Raw genomic sequence first — 23656 nt, forward strand, 5'->3', positions numbered from 1 at the left:
TCCGCGTACATCTCCCAAAATAGCACTGTAGAAATGCTGTCGGAAAAGGAAATGTCTCCTTGGGTTTTTTCCCCCCTTACCTAATCCTCTGCCAGGATCTCCCCGCCCCCTTATTCTGAGTGAAAAGGCAGGAGTTTCTTGTTAATAAAGGCCCCCATCTCTCCAAAACAAATTCAGACCGAGACGAAGAAATGAGAGGGGACTTTAACGTTCAGCCCGCTGATCAAGATGGGGAGCTGTGTTAGTCTGTCTGTAGCAGGAGGAAAGAGCCAGAAACACCTTAAAAGATTAACAATATTTGTGAGTTGCCGCTCACTTCTTCGGATACAGCGAGAAGGGGACTCCATCTGTCCTTATATATGAAATTGCCCCCCTTTCCAAGAAAGGTCAGATGGGATCATAATCTATGGCTAGTCTATGAGCTGGTCTGTCCTTATATTGATGGATTTCTGCTCGGTACGGCTGAACGTGGTCCCTTCCGTAGAGTTAGATCAAGAGGGGTTGCTGTGTTGAGTCGGCCTGCAGCAGCAGGAAAGAAACAGCGTCCAGGAGCGCCTTGAAGAGGAGCCAAATTTGTGGCAGGGGAAGAGGCCGTGGGTCCCATTCCGGCCTCCAGAGGACACCGCGCAGCTCACACTAAGCATGAAGGAATGTGCTAACACACACAGTCGCATGGCAAAGACAGAAGTCCCCCACATCAATTACCAGCAGGAAATGACCTTCGGAAGAGGAAGGGGCAGTGACCTTCTGCCCCCTCCCAGCCCCCTAAGTGAGTCAGCCACAGAGAAGCCATCTCACAGCTGCAGAGCAAAAAGGGGGAAGGAAGAGAGAGATATTTTTATACTGTTTTTGGTTCTCCCCATCCAGGCCGTGTGGCCGGGCACCACCTGGCCCAGGGCGCTAGAAACCTCGAGCTGTGCAGGAAACCGAACTTCTGCTCTTGGGAGGGGGGGGGAGATGTTGAGCCCTCTGTTGCTTTCCTACGCAGAGCTTCCTCCCGCCACCCTGTGCCAACTTTGACCAAAGGAAATCCAGTTGGACGGGTGGCAGCAGGAGGGCAAAGGGACTGGGGCCTGATCCAGTGGGAGACAGTAGATATTTTAGAGCAGGGGTAGTCAACCTGTGGTCCTCCAGATGTCCATGGACTACAATTCCCATGAGCAGATGCTGGCAGGAGCTCATGGGAATTGTAGTCCATTGACATCTGGAGGACCACAGGTTGACTACCCCTGTTTTAGAGGACAAGACCTGCTTGTTAAAGGCCTGGCTGAGAGATTGCTCAGCATTATCTCAGGCTGCAAGCCCCCAGGTGTGACCTGGAATTTCAGCTCCAGACTTCTGTATTCGGTCTTCCTTCCTAGGAGGCCTGCAGAATACGGAGGGGCCATATGGGGCTGGGCGGAAAACAAGAGCCCCATCCCCACCCCAACCTGCCTGCCCATGCCCATAAAAGCCTTCCCCGCTCAGCTTTCAGAGTGACACGCCCAACTGCAAAGGCGCATAAAGAGTCATGAGACGCCGTGGGACCGTCCCTCCGGAATGGTAAACCTTTATTAGAACACAACGCCAACGTTTACATGCCGCTGGGGCCCAATCGGCTCAGAGCTCTGCCGACGGAGACAAAGGACGGCTTTTCGTCGTTTCACAAAACACAGAGGGGCAAAAACGGCCAGGGGTACGACTCCCATCTCCCAAGTGGTGAGGACAAACAGGGCCTTGGTTCCCGAGTGGGCATGTGAAAGACGTTCCATGTGAAGCCAGAAGTCCTGGGCTTGTATCGGGGTCACGAAGCCCGGCTGGGGTCAGCGTTCCACATGGCCCCGTCGGCAGGGTTAAGATGACGGAGACCGAGCCGCCTAGGACCGAAACGAGCCGAGGAGCGGGTGGGAAAAGGGGTCAGGTGGAAGCAGAAGACTCTGTTTAATGCCTTCCGCTGCAAAGCCGTTCTGATTTAACTTTGCTTCCTCCAGAAGCGGCCGTGTTTACATTCAGATGCCGATGCGCTCCCTGGCAGGGGGGGTGGTTTGTCACAGCGCCAGCCGGCAGGTACAGTGACCTGCCTCGGCGTCTGCAGGCGAGAGGTGTCAAATGAGGAGCGCCTGGTCCAAGGGATCGCTCCGGCATCTGCCTGAAGACGGACCCCTCCGCTGGTTATCGTGGTCGGAATTAAAGCCCCCTTTCCCCGGGCGGATTCCGCTAGGTCTTTCTTCCCTGATGTAGCGCTAGCTAAACAACACGGTCCCTTAAAACAAGGAGGCGGATGAGATGCCTGGAGGGGAGAAACCCCAGTTCTGCGTCCGCAAGCTGTTCCCCTTCTTCAAAGAGCCGCGGTTGATTCTGTGCTTTATTCCGCTGAGGAGGGAGGGAGGGGGAGACGGTTTGTCTCAGAACGGCAGGCCGGTTCTATCTGGCCGCCCTCCGGAAGTGCAGCCGCCTTTCGGAATTGGCTAAGCCACGACGGGGGGAGAAATCGGGCAATTCATCGCAACGCACAATTATCTGGAAAGGTCGGGCTCGGAAAGGTGGAGGACGGACGGCTTCCTGCAGGGCAAATGGGTCCGAACGCGGCGGATTAAACACAACCTTTCCATTTTTATGCAGGCAAATTCCAAACGTGGGACGCGGCGCTGGGAATTCAGCCTTGGGCGCTTGGAACAGATAACGCCCGCTTGGGCTCCCAACTGGGAAAAAGACTGGGGGGAAAGCAGTTCTGCTTCAGGTCGCGGGAGGCGAAGACGGCTGCTGGCAGGAAACAGGGGCCGGCCGAGTTTGTCCTCCCTCTTCTTGACCGTGTTGCGGTGAGGGTCCTTGTGGTGGGAGAGGCACCTGTGGGAACGATACGTCGTGCGCATGAAGTGCCAGGATGGTGCCGTAGAACTGAGGTGCTCGGTCCGATGTCACCCGAGCGAGGAAGATCGAGGCCTGAAATCCGGTCCCGGAGAAATGAAATCCGATGGAAGGGGAGCCGAACTGGTTGTTTCGGACGCCGGCGACTTTTCCCTTCCAGGCCCTAGCGGGGACGACGGGAGAGGTCCCGGAAGGGGAGGGGGCTTCGCTAGCGTTCGAGGCGGGTTACCACCTCCCGGACGGTGGCTATGAGGGTCTCGTTCTCCTGGGGGTTGGCCAGGATGATACTGTGCAGTCTGTTCATATAGGAATCAATATTGTCCATGGTGGGCGTGTCGCCGCTTCCTGCAGGACACGCAGCCGGAAAAGGAAATGGAGAACAGAGCGTCGAGTTAAGCATCGCGACGAGGCGAAGAAGTTGGGCTTTTTTATACCCCTGACCGGCTGACTAACACCTTTCCTTTCCTCTCCCCGCAACACACACACCCCAGGGGAGAAGTGGAGCTGAGAGCTCTGAAAGAAATGCGCTAAGAAAGCAGCTCTAAAAGAACCGGGACTGGCCCAAGGTCACCCGGCTGGCTGCAAGAAGAGGAGCAGGGAAGCAACCCGGTTCTTCAGATTAGAGTCCGTTCCTCATTAACTACGGAACCAGCCAGCCCGGCTTAGAACTAAAAGATGGAACAGAACCGTTTGTTTGGTGCTAGGGCAGCGAGACGGATCGCCCTGCGCTAACTCGGGAACCCTCAGTGGGTCCTGCCCACTGCAGATTGGTGGGGAATCCCGCAATTTTGCATGTGGTCTAAACGGCATCCCCTTGGGCCCAGCCTTTCTCAGCCTTTTTACCATTGAGAGACCCCTGAAACATCCTTCAGCCTTTCCGAAACCCCAGAAGTGGAGCAATCGGGCAGAAGATGTGGACACGCCCACCCGGGGCCCCTCCCCTCCCCTCCCCACCCATCACTGGCCATTTGGGGAACAGTGGGTGGGTTGGCATGACCACACATGCTCATATCACCCTTTCAATGCTTGCCAATTTTTAACTCCCGCCCGTCCAGGAAACCCTTCCAGGGCCGTCAGGAAACCCCACAGCTGAGAAAGTCTGCCTTAGGCGGCGACTGAACCCCTATTTCGGCTGAACCCCTATTTCAGCATGCCCAAATCTACCTGGAAGGGCCCCAGGTTATGGAGCAGCTCTTCACAGAGGGACAGACCCGTGGTCCCCGGCAAAGGACATTCCTGCCAGCTTTTCTTACTTGCCTGGCTTTGTCCCTCGCGTCGCTTTTTACCTGGCAGCGGGACTCCGGCGAAGCTGCTGGCGAGAGCCTGCCGCAGGGTTTCCAGGTGCTGCTGGAGCACGGTGCTGCGGCCACGCTCCTGGATCACGTCCACCTCCAGCTTCTCCACGGCCGTGCGCATGCTCTCCACGTGCTTCTGCAGGGCGGCGTTCCTTTCCTCAAACTCCATGTTGGACTTGCGCAGCTGGCGGAGCTCCGCCTCTCGTGCTGTCGGACGGCCAAGGGGAGAGGATTTGGGGGGGAAGCCACCCTGGCTGCAGCCATGCTGCAAGGGGAGAGCTCATGGCTTCCCTGGCAGCGACCAGATTTATTCATTTGGGTTTATTTTTATTTCATTTATTTAGTTTGTCAGGTTTCTGGCTGACACCCTGCACCCCTGTGCCACATTGGCTCTAGAATCCTAGAATCACAGAGTTGGGAGGGCCCTCCGGGGTCATCTAGTCCAACCCCCTGCACTGTGCAGGACACTCACAACCCTCTCGCTCATCCACTGTCACCTGCCACTCTCGAAAGACTAGTTGCGATTTGAGTAGATGGGGGAAAGGGCGGGAAAATAAGGACACCAATACATTTTGGTGGAAGTACTTCTCTCTCTCTCCCTCTCCCGCTCTGAGCCTTGGCGGAACACCTCCCGGCTTCCGCTCACCTTTGCTGTGGTTCAGGAACTCCTCGGTGAAGATCGGGATGTCGAACACAGACCGCTCCTTGGTCTCCACTTCCTTCTGCGCACAGAAAAGGACAAGGTTAAACCTGGAGCCTCCTTGGGGGCGGGGGGGGGGGCTCATTCCATCTACAGCTTTCTCACCTACGGAGGAACCACGATGAAGGGAGGGAGAGCCAGGGCGAAGGGGCAGAAGAAGAGCATGTGCATGAGAGGGCAGAGAGGAAGGCGGGCAGGACCTTCGAGATAAGACAAGGAAGATCCTTTAAACAAAATCTAACTTTCTCTGCCTCTTTGCAGGCCTGCTCTAGGGAAATCTCGCGGCGGTTCTTAATTAAGGCTAGTGCGGAGCGGTGGGAAGCGGCACAGCTGGAACAGACTCTCAGCAGACGTCACTCCGAGTCCAAAGCGACAACGGAGGAAGCCTGAAAACCCCACAGTACGTGCCCACCGCTGCGAAGGACGGACTTTCGTCTTTGCCGAATCGCGGCAATTGTTCACCGGACTTGAACGCATGACAGCGGCGGAAGCTAGGGGAAGGAGAAACGGGGAGATGCTTCTAGCCTGGGGTCTGCTTGGGCTGCTAAGCGTGCACACACACACACACAAAGCAACACGCAAGGCAGAGATGGAATGTCTCTCTGCTAGGTCGTTTCCTCTTCTTCCGCCCGGCCCTTTTTGTGTTTCCACACCTCAGGCTCTGGACGAAGTGTCAAACATGATTTGGGGGCCAAGCAGGACAGCTAAGTGGTTGAGGGCCTGCGAGGGAATACCGGCACTTAAGTCTCGGTGCTTCAGATCGGCATCTGTCTCGTAAAAGGGTGAACGGTGCGCCGTTGGGCGGCCGGCCAAGAGAGGCGCCCGCTACGTTAGACCTTCAGGCGACCCTTCGCGCGGCAGGACCGAGCAAACCCACGGCCGGCTGCCTGGTCGGTTAATAAAAGGGAAGGTGTCCAGACCCGGTGGGGCGAAAAAGGCAATATTGGAAGGGGAGGGGAGGGGAGACTGAAACAAGAATCGGGAAGCAGCAGCAGAAATTCGAAATGTGTCCAAAAACCACTGCCCATCGGAATTCAGAACTTTTTGTTAGCATAGCAAAGTTATTTCATTGATATGCAGACACTGTTTAGCTTAGAAAGGAAAGTTTTATTTAAGGAAGGACATTCCGGATAGGAAAGGTGAGGCGGAGGAGCTAACAGCCTTCTTGCTGCCCCCATCAGGGTCTTCCTCTTCCTGGTTAACTTTGTACACCAGACATTGCATACTCCAACACTTTCCACCAGAAAGATTGTGTTTGAAGGGAAAATGTTCAATATATTTACACGCCTCACAAAGTAATTTCAGCGGGGGTATGAGACTTGGGGCCAGCCGGTGGCTGTCAGGGGTGAGGGGCATGCGGAATTCAAAAGGGCGTTGGCTTTTTTCCGGGGGCGGAGGGAGAAATGCAGGGAACGCAACTCCCTGCTCCCAAGAGTGGGCAAGCCCTCACGCGGACACAGCCCACAAGAGCTGGAAGCAAAGCGGGGTTAGCCCTGGCTAACGCTCGGCTGGGAGACCCCCAAGGCAGTCCAGGGTCATGACGTGGAGACAGGCCAGGGCACACCGCCTCCATCCCTCCACCCTGACTCCGATGACCCAGGCCAGCCTGATCTCAGAAGCGATGTGCTTGGATGGGAGGCCTCCAAGGAAGAGGAGGCGCCATGCAGAAGTGGCCAACGGCGAGCCACCTCCGAACCTTCCGTGCCTCGACGGCCGGAAATCAAAAACCCCGGGCAGCGGTCTCCCGCCCTCTCGCAATTTCCCACACACACACTTGCAGGGAAAAAAAGCTTTCCACGGACAAGGCCCCAAAGGCGGGCCGGCCCCTTGCCCACCCCGTTACTCTCCTTTGCAGAAGCAGGGAAACCTGCCTGCAGCGCTGACCTCATCTGAGCCGAGAAGTTGGCAAAGAAAAGAGAGGGAAGCTTGGGAAATAAGCGAGCAGCAGCTCCTTCCCGCCGGAAGCCTGGAAGAAGGAGGCAGCGGCATGGGCACCACGAGGGCCGTCCGGGGGAGAGGAGAGAAGCTCCCAAGGACGCTCTTCCCGCCCCGCTCTCATTAGCATCTCGGCAATTAAGGGAAATGGCTCATCCCTAAAAGGCAGAGAAATCCTCCGGAACGGAACGGTGGTAATGTAAACCATCAGCACTCTTCCATTATTGAGTACATTACCCCAGCGTGGGGAGGAGTCTCCCGGGGGCTGGGGAAAGGGGGGGGGCATGTACTTAAACCGCTCCGAGGGCTCCCTCCAGGGACTGCAAACCATACGGGCTTGATTACCACGTTGTTGGGAAGCGGCTGGTTTGTTCGGGCTTAGCGGCGTTGCCGTTTATCGGAAAATTCGAAGGGGAGCGCAGAAATCTGGGGCGTCGAGGGCCACCCCTGGAAGAGGATGAAGGGGCGTTCAAGCTGTGAAGTCGGCCTGGGAAGCAACGCCGGACGGCTTTTGGAAATTGGGACTTAATTTTAGGGGCTCCGGAAATAAACTGGATGGGAGGGAGGAAGGAAGGAGAGATCGGGAAGATTAAAATTTGCTAAGAACAGTGAAACATTCAAGGGAGGGAGGGAGGGAGGGAGGGAGGGAGGGAGGGAGGGAGGGAGGGAGGAAGGAAGGAAGGAAGGACGGACGGACGGACTCACGGCTAAGGAAAGAGAATAGGACTCAGGGCTAAGGAATGGATGGATGGAAGGAAGGAAGGAAGGAAGGAAGGAAGGAAGGAAGGAAGGAAGGAAGGAAGGAAGGAAGGAAGGAAGGAAGGAAGGAAGGAAGGAAATAAATATAGAAAAGTACTCAGAAAGGAAGAGTTCTTCACAAAATTGATTGTAGCATGACTGTAATATCAGTGTTTTGTATGACCTCCGGGCAGACGATTGGGTTTTTTAACATGTGCTTTGCTGTTTTTTTCAGGCCTCCCGCAGGGTACAGGAAGGACGCCGAGCGATCCGTGCTCCTTCTCCAGGTAACGATACTTCAGAAGAGACAGGAGCTGTTGTTTCGACTCTAATGGACTGACGGTGCGTGAAAAAGCCACGCCTTCCGGAGTCTGTCTCCTCTGTGTGTGCACATAATAACCCAGCTGAAATCTGTTAAGAGCTTGAAGGTGGCTGGTGCTACAGATTCATTTGGCTTTTTGAGGTTCCGGAAAAGGGCACATTTGGACATAGGGGGGGGGGGAGCTTGCTTTTGTACCCCGCTTTTTGCTACCTGAAGGCGTCTCAAACTGGCCTACAATTGCCTACGCTGCTTCGGGGAGGTCGGTGGGGATGAGAGAGCGCTGAGAAAACTGGCCCTGGCCCAAGCTCACCCAGCAGGCTGCGTGTGGAGGAGTGGGGAATCCAACCCGGCCCTCCGGATTAGAGGCTGCCGCTCTTCGTCACCACGCCGAGCTGGCTCTCTCTCGAGAGCCATCCCTAAGCCATGCGATAAACTGCCGGCTACAGAGATTTCAGAAAGAACAGCCAGAGAAGGCCCAGCAATCGGCATTGGAGAAGCATCCAAAGCACTGAAATGTTTCAGATGGAGAAAAGGCTGGAATGAAAGGTCCTTACAAGGTAATTGAAGAGAGTTATTTAACCAGGTTTTAAGTCAGCATCTGTTTGTATTAGGAAGGATTAAAAGAAGCTCACCTCGTGCTCGTGGGCAGCCTGCCGTGCTCCTTCTGGAGAGGGGGGGGGGGAGAAAAAAGAGCAGACGATACTGTCAAAATGGGGAGAGGATTTCCCGACCCAGAGCTGGCAACACTGTGGAGGTCCCAAATTTGGAGAGACAGGCCACCCAAACACGGGAATGGCGGACCGGCTTTCCTCTCACCCAAATAGGGTCCTGATTCCCAGAGCTTGTCCTTATTCGTGAACATTAATACTTGTTTCCCCCTGCAAACGCTCTAGCGGGAGACGCTGCTGGGCCCCAAACCTGCTCCTGCTAACCGCCGATCCCAGTCCCTGAGAAACGAGCCTGTGTTTTTAAAGCACAGCCTCTGGGCCGACACAGCCTCAAATCCCCGACTTGCCGCTTGTTTATTTTAGGGTTACTGGGGGAATGTGAAGAGCGGAACGAAAAGCCAGACGGGCTCGGGGATAAAAATCAAGAGGAACCGTTAAGCGCCGGGGACTAATTGGAGGGGAAAAGAAGCAACCGGCAGAACTAACTGGAGGGGGGAAGACGCGACCGGCAGTCTGGCTACACACGGCAAAGACATCCTGCCGGAAAGGGGAAAGTGAACAAGCAAAAGGGAGACACGTAAATCGAAGCGTCTCGGCAGCCTCTGTTGTGGCTGAATACCTTGTCGGTGTGATTTGCCTTTCTGCCTGTCCTGGGCCTTCCTGCTGAACACTTTGTAGGCCTCCGTCTTGTGGTACTGCTCCAGCTCCCGCATGTAGCGCTCTTTATCTCGGTCCGCCTCGTCGAGGTAGCGCTGCGGCGAGAAACGAGAATGTACGGTTGGCCGAGCGAGAAGAACCAAAAGGGACTGACAGGAACCGCCTCGCCTCATGCCCTGCTTGAGGGTCATAGAATCAGAGAATCATAGAGTTGGAAGGGACCTCGTGGGTCATCTAGTCCAACCCACTGCACTATGCAAGGTCAACGGAGGGAGCCGCTCCTGATTGGACCTGGGTTCCAGTCCAGAGGCAGCTTGTATACCATGGGGATTCTGGGGGTTGTATGAGTTTCCAAGAGTCCTCATGGATCGGATGAAGGGAGATCAGACAAACCTTGGACCTGACGAAGGGGTTCTGGTTCCCTCGGAAACTCCCCCCCCCCCCAACTCTTGTGGGTCTTTAAGGGGCTGATGGAGTCAGCTCTGGCTGTACTGCAGCAGACCCAACACGGCTCCTCTCAGAAGCTCTCCTGAATGCATCATCTGGGGGTTAAATTCAAGGAACCCGGAAGCTATCGCAGTAGCTCTTCCGTAACGGCGGAACTGCCGAGCCCCAAGAAGGAACCCGGTTTCGAAGCGATCCTTTCGGTACTGATGGTCGCTGGCCGGGAAACGAGGCGATTTAAGCCGTACCCGTTTCTCCTCAGGAGGGAGTTTGCTCCATTCGTTGCCCAGCATCCTGGTGATTTCCGGGAAAGGAACTTCCGGTCTCTTGGCCCGAAGCTGCTCCCTCCGTTCGTTCATAAACCGGACGTAACCCGTGAGGGGGGATTTCGGAGCGTTGCTGTCCCTGGGGGGCTTCTTCCTCTTCCGCCCCTTGGACCAGCCTCCCCTTTTGGTCCGTTGCTAGGAGAGAGCGGGAAACCGGGGGCCTTAAACAGAGAAAAGCACCTGGAACGCCTCCCCCTTGAGGAGGAAAACCGGAAGCTGCCATCAAATCGACCCGCCCACAATCGATCGCTCTCTCAGCCCCGCCTCCCGTGGGACGAGCGACAACTGAGCTGCCCTCGCCTTCCTGAGCCGAGCCACAGTAACGAGGGGATGGAGACATCTCTTCCCGTCGGTTTTCTGCTCACCTCCTCCTCAGGTCTCGGCTCACTGTTTTCAGCCTTGCTGGAGGATTCGCTGCGCGGCAACGGGGCTTGCAGGCCCTCCTCCGCGAAATCCGGGTGGTTCGGAGGCTGCGAGCCGCCATAAGGCCCTTCCGAGTGATTGAGCCTGGAAAAGCGAGAGGAGTGTGGTGAGAGACGGTGTGAGCGCTTGAGACGCCGCAAGCACCAACATTGCCGTGACGGGAGTTCAGTTCTCCGAGACGGCCTCGGCAGCAGGTATAATGAGGAATTCAGATCAGAATTCTCAATGGGAACCGTGCTGGATGAGGCCCAAGGGCCCCTGAGTCCAGCATTCCGGGTATAAGGTGTCCAACCAGCTGCCTGTAGGAAGCGGGCAAGCAAGTTAACTGCAACAGCACCCTCACCTCTGTCTCCCCGGCGGCTGATACCAAGAGGCATCCTTCCCGTGGAACTGGGAAAAGTTAGACAGCAAGACTAGTAGCCATCTGATGCCCTGTGCTTGGCGCATTCGTCCGCTCCCCTTTTAAAGGGCAGCAAGTCCCACAATCTAGCTGCGTACGGTAGGAAGAAGGACTTCCTTTTTAAAATATAAACAAAGTACAAACTGTAACTAAAACTTGCATTATAGTATGGATTGAGGCCCATTCTGGTCCTGACTTCACAGCGATCCTTTAAATCCCAACGCAAGCCGGAATTAAAACGTTCTGCCTTTCCTCGCATTGATTTTGTGCGCTTATTCCTTTGCAAACTGACGCGCCGCCCCTCTCCGAGGAGTCACGGGACAGCTTGCAACATTCTGGCTGTCAGAAAGCTAAGGAACAAACAGTTCACTAAATAGAAAGGTTCATCGTCGTCTTATGAGACCTCTCTGGTGTCTGCCCTTTCTTTTGCCTAAGCTAAACCACTCTCGGCATTGCAGGATTCCCTGAACTGGTTTCCGACATCGGAAGAGACGGAGTCCCGTCCAAAAGAGGTCACAGGTGGAATGCGGCTCCAGGAGCAACAGTTTGAAAACCGGGCAAAAAAAGGACCCCCCACCCGCCTCAAGGACGCCGTCTGCTGACCTCAAGGCTGGACGGGACGGGAGCTTACCCAGCTGAGACAACACTGTTGCTCTCCTTGGAGCCCTCGTCATCCGGGAAATGGGAAGGCAGAGGCGAGCCGGCCAGTGGGTTCTCCATTCTCCCTGCAAACCGAATCTGGGGAGACAGAAGGTACCTTAACAGGGTTCCGACTCCCCCCGGTCAGGCTCCGATAGAGAAACCCGCCCTGCAACCCCAAACTCTTCCAACGCTTAAGGTCTTAAGGTGTCAGATCGCTTAAGTCTTGCTGAGATGAACACAAACTGCATGATGGGAATACGGTGCCGTTAGCTAGCTGGAGGTATTATTTAGTTATTTGTCACATGGCAGGTGTGCAATGAAGCCGGGAAATCTTGGGATTGCCTGGCTGCCAGGCGTGAGAGGTTCGGAGGGGGCTTCCTGCTACCTGCTCCCAATGTCACAACCCAGATGACCCCTGGAGGTCGCTCTTCTAGGTACTAGCCGTGGTCGACCCTGCTTAACTTCCGAGACCTAAGGAGATCTGGCTGGCCTGGGTTATCCAGGCTGGGTGAGACAGGGGACTACCTGTGAGCGACGCCATAAAGCGGGAGGGCGAATTTTGAAGACCAGCCGAGCTTCATTCAAGGTATGAGCTTCCAGGGGCAAGGGATGGAAGCCATCTGATCATACTAGCAGGGGAAGTGTCAGCAGTAAATTAACACACACCGTCAAGAAAACGGGTTAACAGATTCCAGAGATAAATATGAGCAACAAGCTATCGGGATTTGTTTGACTTCAAATTGCAGGAGATTGAATTTCATCTTGGGCTCAATAAAGGTGTCTTAAACGGGAGAGTAACGATCAAATGCATAATCCGTTGCCGACAGCAATTAGCTGAGACCTTGCCCTGACACTCCCTCCCTCTTCTCTCAAGAGTGGAAGCATCCCAAGGTTAGGGCAGAGAGGGCCAAACGGAGGCTCTCCAGATGCCCCCGGACTACAATTCCCATGAGCCCCTGCCAGCCTGTAATTACAGTCCGTGGACATCTGGAGAGACACCGTTTGGCCACCCCTGGGTTAAGGCAGGGGTAGTCAACCTGTGATTCTCCAGATGTCCATGGACTACAATTCCCATGAGCCCCTGCCAGCACACGCTGGCAGGGGCTCATGGGAATTGTAGTCCATGGACATCTGGAGGACCACAGGTTGACTTCCCCCAGGTTAGGGCATCTTGGCTGTGCAAAGCCATCCGTTCGGGGACATGAGCGCTCACTCCTTGTGTAAAACCCAGCCGGTCTGAAAGGTACCCCTGGTCTCAAAATGATTCAGACCGACACGGAGACCCACCTGAACCTACCAGGAAGCATGCCTCTTGCTAACCGAGACAGCGGGCCACTTTAACAGGCGGCAGGAACTAAATAAATCTTTAGCAGTCGATCTTTCCCTATCGACGCCCGTAAACAAGCGCGGCGCTCCAGACAGAGGGAACTGTAGGCGCGGGTGAGCTACAGCGGCTTCCCAGTCCGTCTCGGCCCACTTGACAGTCTATTGGCGATTTCTCCCCAGTTTGAAGAGCGATTACGGCGTTGGCTGAGTGGCTATTAAGCGGCAACAGAGGAACACCGGTTTTTGCTCTTGGACACAAGACCCACACTGCCAAAGCGTTCTAACAATGCGTTTGTGTGGCTCGTGGCATGCTGATGCACGTTACTGCATTGCATCTTAGGAGGCACGGTTAGATCCTATTCGCCTACTCTTTAAAACGCTACATTTCTGGTTAAAAGGCGATCTACTTTTTGGCCTTCATCCGTCACTCTGTGGGTGGCTCCGCCTCTTGTGGCAACCATTCAGCCACTGGCCCCGCCTCCTGCAGCAGCCATTTTGTCACTGCGCCCATCAGCCTGTATTAGCGTTCCAAAGACCCCCAGAGGCTCAGAAACGGTTGGGCACCCCTGGTTTACAGAAATCAAGCCACTGCAAAATATGTTGGGGGTGCAACTGGCTCTCCAACAGGAAAGGACAGCAACCAACCAGGGGAGTAAATCAAATAATGGTCAACCGGTGCAAAAGATGCCGACAGAATCCAACAGCCACGACAACATTCCTTTACCAGAAACCCAATTCTGCTCAATTCACGTCCGGCACGATCAGCTGGCGACGATTCCTCCACGCACCCTTATTGAGGCGAGAAGGACGGCCTCCCGGGAGCGCATTCTGATGCATGCGCCCTTGGAAGATTTATTTACACGCCGCCAGAAAACACACATTGTTGCTCTTCACCTGCTGGAGTCTCACTATATATCGCACGTATATATTTCACGGATTGAGATGGCTCCGGCTGCAGCTGATGGCAGACGCGCCGTCCTTGGGCATCGGGGCTGTGTTATTCTTTGAAATAAGCGCTCGGTTAATGGCCAGCCGGGCAGATCGATGGAAGGTGTAGGTGAAGCAGATGTGCTCCATCAATCGCGAGGCCTCCAGGGAAGGATGAGATGCCATCCCATCTTCCATCTGCGTTTTGAGGAAGGGTGATGTAAGGGGTGTCATTTCTACTACCAAAGGACATCATTTGCTAAAAGGTGTAAAGAAGCAGCTGAACCCCCCCCCCCAAGCGCCCTCCCTTCCCCTCTTCCAGAAGAGCTAATGGCCCCATTTATAAACTGGATGCAGCCCTCAGTCACACTTGGGAGAGCAGGAACGATTGGCAATTACTAGCTAACTTGGAGAAATTTTTCCAGAAGGGCCACGTGGTTGCAGTTCACGCTTCTGTCCCCCAGTGCTCCTTCGGTGTCGTGGTTAGGAGTGTGGACTTCTAATCTGGTGAGCCGGGTTTGATTCCCCGCTCCCCCACATGCAGCCAGCTGGGTGATCTTGGACTCGCCACGGCACTGAGAAAGCTGTTCTGACCGAGCAGTGATATCAGGGCTCTCTCAGCCTCACCCACCTCACAGGGTGTCTGTTGTGGGGAGAGGAAAGGGAAGCCGCTTTGAGACTCCTTCGGGCAGAGAAAAGCGGCATCCAAGAACCAACTCTTCTTCCTGCAGCTATCTAGCTTCAGGGATCCCCGACAGGGTGCCATGACACCCACCGACACACTTCCTGGTGCTCACCCAGTGTTTTTAGAAGGCAGAGAGAGCCAAGCTGGGCTTCTGCGCAGCAAGGCTTCCGACTGGCCATTGGAGATTTGATTGTCTGCACAGTTAGTTTGTTTAAAAGAAATATTGCACGGGAAGCAGCAGCCACCATGGCAGACGGATCTTCACCGTGGGACTGGAGGTAAAGTGCAGGAGGAATTTCGGGGCTGGGCTCCGCCTCTCGTGGCGGCCATTTTGTGGTCGCACCTGACATGCCGCGTCGAAATTGTAAAATGGAAAAAAGCTGGGGAGGGCCTTCTGCTCTAGCTTATACCCTTCCTCTTTTGCCCTTTTGTGTTTTTTTTTTGGCTTCTGCTGCATCTGGAAACTGAAGTTTCAAACGGGCAAGGGAAACAGCTGGACATTGGCTTCCACGCCGCGCTGACTGGACTGTAAACACAGGAAGCTCAGAGGACACCGACTACCTGCCTATTTTAAACTTATTTAATCCATACGGCCGGGGCACTGGAAGCCAGGTCCCGCAAGGAGGGGTCAATTCTTTGCCAAGGTGTGGCTGTTCCCACGGGCGGAGAAGGGAGGGGGCTCCCAGTGGAAAAAAGATAAAAATGATGCGTAGGTAAAGATGCCGGGTCAGCGGCCGGTTTGCTGGCATTCGGGCCTTCCTGTTAGAACTGGCCTTCCCTCCAAACAAAAAGTCACCAAACCCCCAAAAGATATCGTTCCATCCGGTCAAAAGGACACTCTTTCTGCCCAAAATTGGACGCTCGGGCCATCTGAAAGGAAAGCGGGCTGTTCGGCCAAGTTCCAGAGACCGGTGGCTCGGACGGGAAATTCAATCCGAAGGGCTGGCCCGGAGTCACATCCTTCCTTCCTTCCCGTGTCCCTTTGTCACAGTCGTAAAAATCCCCGAACAAAGGAAGCGCCGCCCCTGCCCCGGCCACTTTGGCACGGCGGGAAGCTGCAGGTGTGAGGGGCAGGCTCAGGACCTGACAGATGCCTACACGGCGACAAAGACAATAATGCAAGGGAAAGTCGAAGGTGACAGGAAAGGAGGACGGATCGCCAAGAGATAGACGGGGCCGGTAAAGGAAGCTGAGGCCCTCCGCCAGCCACAGCTGAGAACGGCTGTTCACCATGGGACGCAGGGTCAGCAGAAGTTGGAAGCGATTCAACGCTCACCGGAGGAATTTCTGCCGGGCACTCGTATGCTCCCAAGAGCCGGAAAGCCCTCTGAACAGGAAAAGACAATTATTTCCCCCCCACCCATCCCAAATCCTCCAGGGCAGGCCAAAACTTAATTACGGTCCCGTAAATTTTATGCCGAGTTACAAAAATGTCGTTTCTCTATTGGGGGGCTTGGGGGAACGCCAGCCGGGTTAAGCACGGGGCTTGAGAACCAGCTGGTGTTTCTAATCGCACACTCAGTGCAAGGGCCAGCCTGGAGCTGCATCAGCGCCTGGTCCATAAAAGTCAGTATTGCCTGTTTAAGATAGACGGGGGGCTCTTTATTACATCTTCCGGAGTTAATGGGCAAGGTTTCCCACCAGTGGACTCCGATGCTCCGGCGGCTGGAGCAGAAAGCTGTCCTCTGCGTGGCTCTGATCAAAATTCGGCAAAACCGTCTGAAGGAAGGAAAGGCCCCTTTCCGCCCCCCCCCCCACCATCCCCTTCCTTTTGCTTGATCAAAACCTCCTCCGCCAATTTGGATGCGCTTTCAAAGGAGGCAGAAGGAGGCCCAGGTGATCGGGCGCCGTGCCATCGGTGCTCCTCGCGATGCAAAACGTTTCCTGTGACCCATTTTCGCAAGCTGTCGGCACCGTTCTCACCCGGCCCGCAGACCCACCTCCCCCTCAACAGTCCTCACTCAAGAGCACGGATGTGGGACTGAGGTCTGCGATGATTCATGCAGGATTAGCCGGGTACGGTTATATCGGCCTCTCGGACGGGCTACACTTGCATTCAACGCATACGCAGGGTGTCTGTCGTGGGGAGAGGAAAGGGGAAGCGATTGTAAGCCGCTTTGAGACTCCTTCGGGGAGAGAAAAGCGGCATATAAGACCCAACTCTTCTTCTTGAGTAATCTCAGGGCTCTCTCAGCCTTCCCCACCTCACAGGGTGTCTGTTGTGGGGAGAGGAAAGGGAAGGAGATTGTAAGCCGCTTGGGGAGACTCCTGGAAGAGAAAAGCGGCATATAAAACCCAATTCTTCTTCTTCTTCAGCACGCCAAGCAGACGCTCTACCACCGAGCCACAGCCTCCTGCCCCAAAATCATTTCTCAACCCTGCCTGGCAGTCTGGTGCAAGACCCCCACAGGCACCCCTTCCTGCTTCCTCTCGGCCTCCCGTTTCCTTTGGCCTGAAGGCAGCTGGGCTGAGCTCCCACAGGCTCCACCGTCAGCATATTGTTCGGCCGCGAGCTGACCGGTCAGCTAGTCCTCTGAGTTTTCGTGAGAAACACACCCGTCGCGTGACTGCCAATGAACAGGCAGAGCAAAAAATGCATTACGACAATCGTGACTTCAGGGATTATTGATCTCATAAGGCCTCTGCAGCACCAAGCGCATCAACCGCTCTGACCTTGCCTCTCCTAGGTCATCCTGAGATTGAACCGGGATTAAGAACGTGCCCCAAACAAACCTCAGGCGGAAAACCTGGTCCGGCCGGGCACAGGTTGCCATGGTTTTTGCCAAGCACGCATGGAGAGCCCCCGAGAAGCAGCAGTCCCTTCAGAACCCGGTTTCTAAGCAACTGCACATGTCCACGCATGTGATGCGATTTCTGGGCAGGGCGTGCACGGCAAGGAAGGGTGTGAGAGTCCCAGGTTTGGCCCCGGTGCCAGAACCGAATGTCAGAACGGCCTTTGCCAAAACCTCTATTTTTTTGCCTCTGGCGGGGCGGCAGCTGCCGCGACGGAGAGGATTGCGGCCCGTATGTTCAAAAACCAGAACGCGTCTGGGGGATGAGCGGCCTCTCGCTCCCAAACCGGAAAGTGAGTCTTTATCGTGAGTCATTTCGACAAAACGGAACGCTCCGTGCTCAAAACGGGAGTCTCGGGAGGCACGCTTGGCTCCTCTGGCAAAACTCGGGAAAGCCTTGGCCAGGCAAAAACAATTTCCTCCCTGGGCAGGTTTTCCCTTCGGTCGTCTCACGGGCGTTTGCAAGAGTCCTGAAGTCAGGACGGGCACACGCGTGCACAAAGCCTCGTCTGTTTATTTCACCATTGCCACAAACGGATTCAGCACCCTTGAGACCAAACCCAAGTTACCGGGGTGGGTGGGGGGGGAGGGGAGAACCACACACGAGAATCCAAATGCCGTGGGTCAAAATGAAAATCGCTGCCTTGCAGTCTTGCAAAAGCACGGCTCAAAGGGCCGGTGGCCCTGGACAATAACGAACTGGGGATGGCTCACAATTCAGCCTGCCTCATTGTTCGCTCTGGCTTTATGCGTTTAATCCCAGCCGAATTTACCTTTGCTGACGCCTCTGTTCAGCGGCACATCCGTTTCGTTTCCACGCTTCCTGACTGGGAAGACCACAGCCCCACGGCTTGCAGAGGGACGACGGGCCCTGTCCTCTCCGAGCAACAATTCTGCTGGGCCCCTGAATGGGGAGGAGCGGAACGGTCTAGCCCAGTGGGCAATAGGCCCAGATCACCACATCATGCAGAGAGGCAGCGGGCAGCCTCCCCTGTGAATGGGTGCTCTGTTTTTATTTCCTCGGGAGCACAGATCAGAACGACAGATATGTCCCAACGTATCTGTTTTAGTTTAAGAGCGCCATATTTTTTAGAAACGGCCTTCAACCTGTGACAACTAAAGGATATTGTTTTCTGGTTTGACACATCCACCAAACTTGCTTTCTGAACGTTATCCCCGGTTGACGAGACCACAGGCCATCAAAATATTGTGTCGGAAAGTAGAAAATGAATAAAATGGATTGCAGGAGTTGCCCAGGAGTACCCAATCTGCTCAGTCCCGGGAAAGGAATGCAGCGCTCAAGATCATCGGAGCTGATATCAAGCCCTGACAATGCTGCTAATATTCAGGCTCCAGGAGCTGTTGCCAAACATCTGCAGACGACTATTTCGACAATCGAAAGACACACGGCACGCCACGGCCGACGTCACCGTAGTTTCCATCGGGAAACTCTCCCCACCCGGCTTCGGAATGAGGAAACCCTCGATCCCAGAGGGGAAAACCCTTTTGGACAAGAGATGGCCATATAGCAAGGAAGGCAGAGTAACTGGGGGGGGGGGGAGAGAATGAGCACCCTGAGTTGCTAGCAGCTTACGGAAGTGACCAAGCCAGAAGCGGCAGAATCTAGCAGGCTTTCTCAGCCGGGGTTTTGTGAAACCCTGGGGCTTCCGGATGGCCCTGGAAAGTGAGAGTTTTATGTCTTTTTGTAGTTATTTTAACCCACCTTCCCTCCCAGAATGGCCAATGATGGGCCAGGAAGGGGTGGGGAGCAGAGTGAGTTCAAGACTCAGTGAAATGCTACAATATCACCCCCACATCTTCCCACTGCCGCACCGGGAGGGGTGTCAATTCTCCCGACGCACCGCGCAAAATCTCAAGTCTGAGTCATGAGCAACTAACAAAACACAAGCAAAAACCCTTTGCAATTTCTCTCCCCCCCCCCACACACACAAACAACCACGCCAGCAAACGTCACAAGGATTTAACACGCAGTAGCCCTTCACCTACATGCCCCCCTGTCTTTCTTTCCTAGGCAGAAACGAAACACCTTTACTGGAGCCGACTAAAACTCACAAACCGGTGACCTTTGACTGTTAGCAGAACTCTTCGCAAGCTTGAAAGGCGGGGGAAGGAGGAAGGCAAAATGTAAGTGGTGCGATCAGGAATGCCCCACATCCCCTTGGGAACACAAAGGCCAGCAGTTGTCAACGGAGCTGCCTACTCCACCCCCCCTCTTGTTTGCAACACCCTGTTTAAGAAAACAGAGATATTATGTTCTTCCCATCAACACTCACCTTGCAGAAGAAGAATCTGTTGTTAAACCCCGTTTTTCACTGCCCGAAGGAGCCTCAAAGCAGCTCACGGTTGCCTTCCCTTCCCCTCCCCACAGCAGACACCCTGTGAGGTGGGCGAGTCTGAGAGAGCTCTGGGAGAGCTGCTCAGTGACTCTATCAGGACTGCGACTAGGCCAGAGTCGCCCAGCTGGCTGCGTGTGGAGGAGGAGCGGGGAATCAAACCCGGCTCCCCCAGATCAGAGGCTGCCGCTCTCAACCACAACGCGACGCTGGGGACGATGAAGAGAAAGGGGAGGGGAGAACAACATGAACACAGACATCAGCTTGCATGTTGATATGGGAGACGCGACACGACACCCACCCGTCACAACCAGGTTTGCCTCCCCTCACTCTCAATGATTAAGTGGCAGCAGGAACTCCTGTTGCTTACTCATTAGCCCACCCCATAATCCGTTAGGCTTCTAGCCGTATAGTTGTCACCCTCAGCAGTACCCTTGAGGCTTGCACGGTTCTTTACAAAAGGCCTTTTTCCAACTTTGTGCCAAGGGGTGGGGGGAGAGATTTATACCCTACAATAATCCTCCTAAACTCAGCTGCTCATTGACCGCAAGGCAAAGGAGCCCCCGATTTGACTCCTACACACTCCCTATTCAAACCTAGCAATACTAAAACATTCCCTAAATGCCCTCCAGCCTCTCAACCTCCCCCTGGCCCTTCTAAGGCGTTCTTTATGGGCATCTCAGTACCCACAATGCACTTCCAGCTCTCAGCGGGCCCATCTCAGATCTGGGGAGCCAGATTTGAGACGTAGTCCGTCATTCTCTGAGCAGCATAGAAGGGCTCCTCCTTCTATTGGAATGAGGGCCTAGAACAGAATTTAGGGAATTCCGCACGTGGCTATTGACACTGTCACATAAGCACCGAGCCGTATGGTCACAAACGCACATGGAACGCTCAGAAACATCCCTGGAGGATGAAGTAAAAGGGGGAGGGGGATAGGTCCAATAGTCTGTTTTAGGCTTATAGAGTTGGGACCCCCAGGGCCCAAGGTTTGGGACAAAACGGCTCAGAAGCCCTGTCAAAAGTCAACAAGCTACAAGGATGCAACACTGCTCTGCATCGTGACGTTACGGATCTCGCCTGTACCCAGAGGTGCAGTGCTCAAACGGGCACCTCCCCGGTTACGAAGGGTGAGGAGCAGCAGGGTAGAGAAGGAGCCGAAAGTCCCCGATTGAGCCGTCGATTGTTCTGAGCTGGCGTTTCTGGCCTCCGTTTCGGAAGAGGGGAAAACGCTCTCATCTCTCAGCACTTCCACGGGTGGCTACGATTAGACATGTGTGAACAATGAAAGGGGCCAGCCGTCACGATCTGATTCTTTTCCTAGGTCAAGGGCATTTGGCCTTTACAAACAGCGCACCTCCCTCCCAGCTTGTTCAGCGCCTGCACAGAGGGTGACGTCAGATATCACGGCCTGGTCTGGAGAGCGAGGCCTTATATTTTTTGCTCCCACACGGTCGGCGTTTCATCTTTCCAGAACCAGCGGCGGCCTTATGGTCCCCTGCGGAAGTATTTGACGGTTTTCTAAGCCAATATCATTCTATCACAACTGATGGTGTGCCAGCTGGGTGACATGGTTGAGAGCAGCGGCATCTAATCTGGCGAGCAGGGTTGGATTCCCCGCTCTGCCAAATGCGGCCAGCGGGGCGACCTTGGGCTAGTCACAGCCCTGATAGTGCTGCTCTCACAGAGCAGTAATGTCAGGCATCTCTCAGCCTCAGTTCCCTCACAGGGTGTCTGTTGTGGGGAGAGGAAGGGAGGGCGATTGGAAGCCGCTTTGAGACTCCTGCTAGTAGAGAAAAGCATAGTGTAAGAACCAGTGCTGCTGCTTAAGAAGAGTTGGTCCTTGGATGCAGCTTTTTCTATACCAGAAGGAGAAGTCAGTATTGCCTGCTCTGGCTGGCAGCTCTCCAAGGTCTCAGGCCGTCCTCTTTCCCATCACTTATCACTACGTCTTTTTCAGCTGGAGATGCCAGGGATTGAACCTGAGATCTTCGGCATGCCAAGCAGAAGCTCCTCCACTGAGCCACAGCCCCTCCGTGTCATTTGCAGCAATGCGCAGATGGTCTGCTATGGATGCAGCATGAAGATGGCAGGCCCGGCATCGATTCCCCCAAGACAGAGCGCACAAAGGGAGAATGCAGGTCTGTATCTGCGACTCTGAATGGGGAGAACGAGAAAGGCTGCAGGGATGCATTCATCCTACCCAGTCTGCATTGTCTGGCTGCCCAAAAAATACCACGGGATATATTTCTAGCTAGTCACAGAGGTGTGCATGTGGCTTCAGCTGCCTCCGGAAGATAAGCACCGTGCACGGAGGGTGGGCAGACCAGGCAAAATTAGGATTAACCTCAGCACAGATGTTACCTGTATGAAGGTAACGTAAGAGGCAGTTACTATGGCAATGAGACCAGGGGCTGCAGCTCAGTAGAAGAGCACCTGCTTTGATGGGGGGAAGGAACCAGGTTTGAGATCCAAGAAGCTTGGGAGACAGTTTGGCTCATCAGGAGATGCCAAGATCTGATCCGTTTGGGTCTTTTGTGTGTCCTTCTGTTTAGTCTTTCAGCTATTATTGTAAGAGAGCTTGCACTGAAGGTTGAGCTAGGGCAGAATAATAGTCTAAATTATTATTAATTAATTATTATTATATTATATTTAGACCTCCAGGGCCATCTAGTCCAACCCCCTGCACAATGCAGGAAACGCACAAACACCTGCCCACCCACGGTGACCCCAATTTCACGCCCAGATGATGCTCCCCCCTCCCCAAAACCAGAATCCCTGGCCAGGCTGGTCTGACGGAAATTCACCTTCCGATCCCAAAGTGGCAAACACTCCGTCAGATGCCATTTCTGCTTTTTTTTTTTTGGGGGGGGGGGGGGTGTGATCGGAATGGTGATGAGAACAGCAAGTTTGCCCCCTGTCCCAAGAATCAAGACCAACGTTTTCTATCTCCTTACCATCTTGTATATCACACGTCACCCAGTCAAATTATTGTCACTTGCCTGGCATTGTCATTCAGCATCTGAAATCAGTCCACTCTCCAAGATAGAACAGATGGACCACCACGACCCCGTTCTAGCTGTAGCTGAAGAAGGGAGCAGGGACTCACAAAAGCTCCCGCCCTGCCACACATCTTGCTAGTGGTCTTCAGGGTGCTCCTGGCCTCTTGCTACTTTTTACGCCTAGTCCATCGGCCTGTGTACCTTGGACAGTGGAGCGGTTGCTTATATTAGGACAGCTTTTGCTCATCCTTAAGATGTTCCTGGATTCTTGCTCATGTCAAGATCTGATGTAATGAAAGGGCTTGGGGGTGGGGGGTTAGTTCTAGGGTCCAAACCCACCCCCACCCCCTCTTGAACTCAAATAAGAAAAAGGCAGACGAAACACATCACTAAAGTGGGCCAGAACCCCCCCTAACCCAACAGCCCTGGGGTGTGGACCCCCCCAAAAAAGGGGTAGGTGGGAAACCACGTGATCATCTCCAACGCCTCCTGGGAAGAGCGGGGTGATGGAAAGATGTACATTAAGCAGGACTTTCTCGGGCCTCCCCTCCTCCTTCCCAGCCCCCCCCCCCTCCAGCGTTGGGGGTCTCAAAGCCCCCTCCCCAAATTCCCGCACATGTGAACTCTTGCACAGGCGGATCTTGGTGGGGATCCTTCTCCCATCTCCCCCACCCCACCCCAAACTGACCTGCCACGGGGAGGGGGCTTCCCCTAGAGACTTCTGCCCCTCCACCCCCACTCAGCCTCCTTCATCCTCGCTCTCGCTTTGCCCCCTGCCCACTTGGCATCGCCGCCCCGTATCCCTCCGCCCACCCTCCCTCCCCCTCCTCCAGACCCCGCACGTACCATTTGGCGGCTCCTTTGACACGACATTGCCCCCTCCCTTCCTTCAAATATCAGTCCGAGGCGGGAGAAAGTTTTAGAGACGCTAAAATCGAGGAGGATGCTCGAGGACTCTTTTTTTGGACAGAGCATCCGCGGCAGGATCTCGGCGGCGCGCGTCTAAACGCCCGTCGCCGCGGAGCATGCTGGGAGTGGTAGTCTCTCGAACGTTCGCGAGGGGGCGAATCAGCGTGTGTGTAGAGAAACCAAGCCACGCCCCTCTCCCTAGTTTCCCAGGCTGGGCACCAAGCGGCGCATGCGCGCCCTCGTCTCTTCGAGCGACGGCTGCTG

General features: G+C 54.7%; 2 protein-coding genes and 1 long non-coding RNA gene across 5 annotated transcripts in view; 2 read left to right on the plus strand and 1 right to left on the minus strand.

Moving 5' to 3' along the window:
* Window positions 1–19265, plus strand: part of LOC143827881 (uncharacterized) — an 83653-nt gene extending 64388 nt beyond the window's left edge. Inside the window, exons 9-10 of the long non-coding RNA XR_013227429.1 lie at window positions 7751–7802; window positions 19160–19265. This is a non-coding gene — a long non-coding RNA (uncharacterized LOC143827881). The remainder of the gene's footprint in view (window positions 1–7750; window positions 7803–19159) is intronic.
* Window positions 1525–23521, minus strand: HMG20A (high mobility group 20A). 3 transcript variants are annotated; one of them, XM_077317867.1, is made up of 9 exons: window positions 23330–23521; window positions 11387–11493; window positions 10298–10439; window positions 9855–10067; window positions 9125–9257; window positions 8470–8501; window positions 4789–4864; window positions 4134–4349; window positions 1525–3192 (listed from the first exon to the last, which is right to left on the minus strand). In XM_077317867.1, the coding sequence occupies exons 1-9, from the start codon at window positions 23456–23458 to the stop codon at window positions 3056–3058; spliced, it is 1185 nt and encodes a 394-aa protein (XP_077173982.1). In that variant the 5' UTR covers window positions 23459–23521; the 3' UTR covers window positions 1525–3055. The 3 variants fall into 3 exon arrangements, with proteins under 3 accessions (XP_077173982.1, XP_077173984.1, XP_077173985.1); XM_077317869.1 differs by lacking the exon at window positions 23330–23521 and adding an exon at window positions 23172–23269; XM_077317870.1 differs by lacking the exon at window positions 23330–23521 and adding an exon at window positions 22484–22680.
* PEAK1 (pseudopodium enriched atypical kinase 1) overlaps window positions 21603–23656 on the plus strand; it is a 68260-nt gene continuing 66206 nt past the window's right edge. Inside the window, exon 1 of the mRNA XM_077317864.1 lies at window positions 21603–21622. The gene's annotated coding sequence lies outside the window, so the exon portion shown is untranslated. The remainder of the gene's footprint in view (window positions 21623–23656) is intronic.

Source organism: Paroedura picta, chromosome 18 (assembly GCF_049243985.1).
Source record: "Paroedura picta isolate Pp20150507F chromosome 18, Ppicta_v3.0, whole genome shotgun sequence".
Taxonomy (NCBI): Eukaryota; Metazoa; Chordata; class Lepidosauria; order Squamata; family Gekkonidae; genus Paroedura; species Paroedura picta.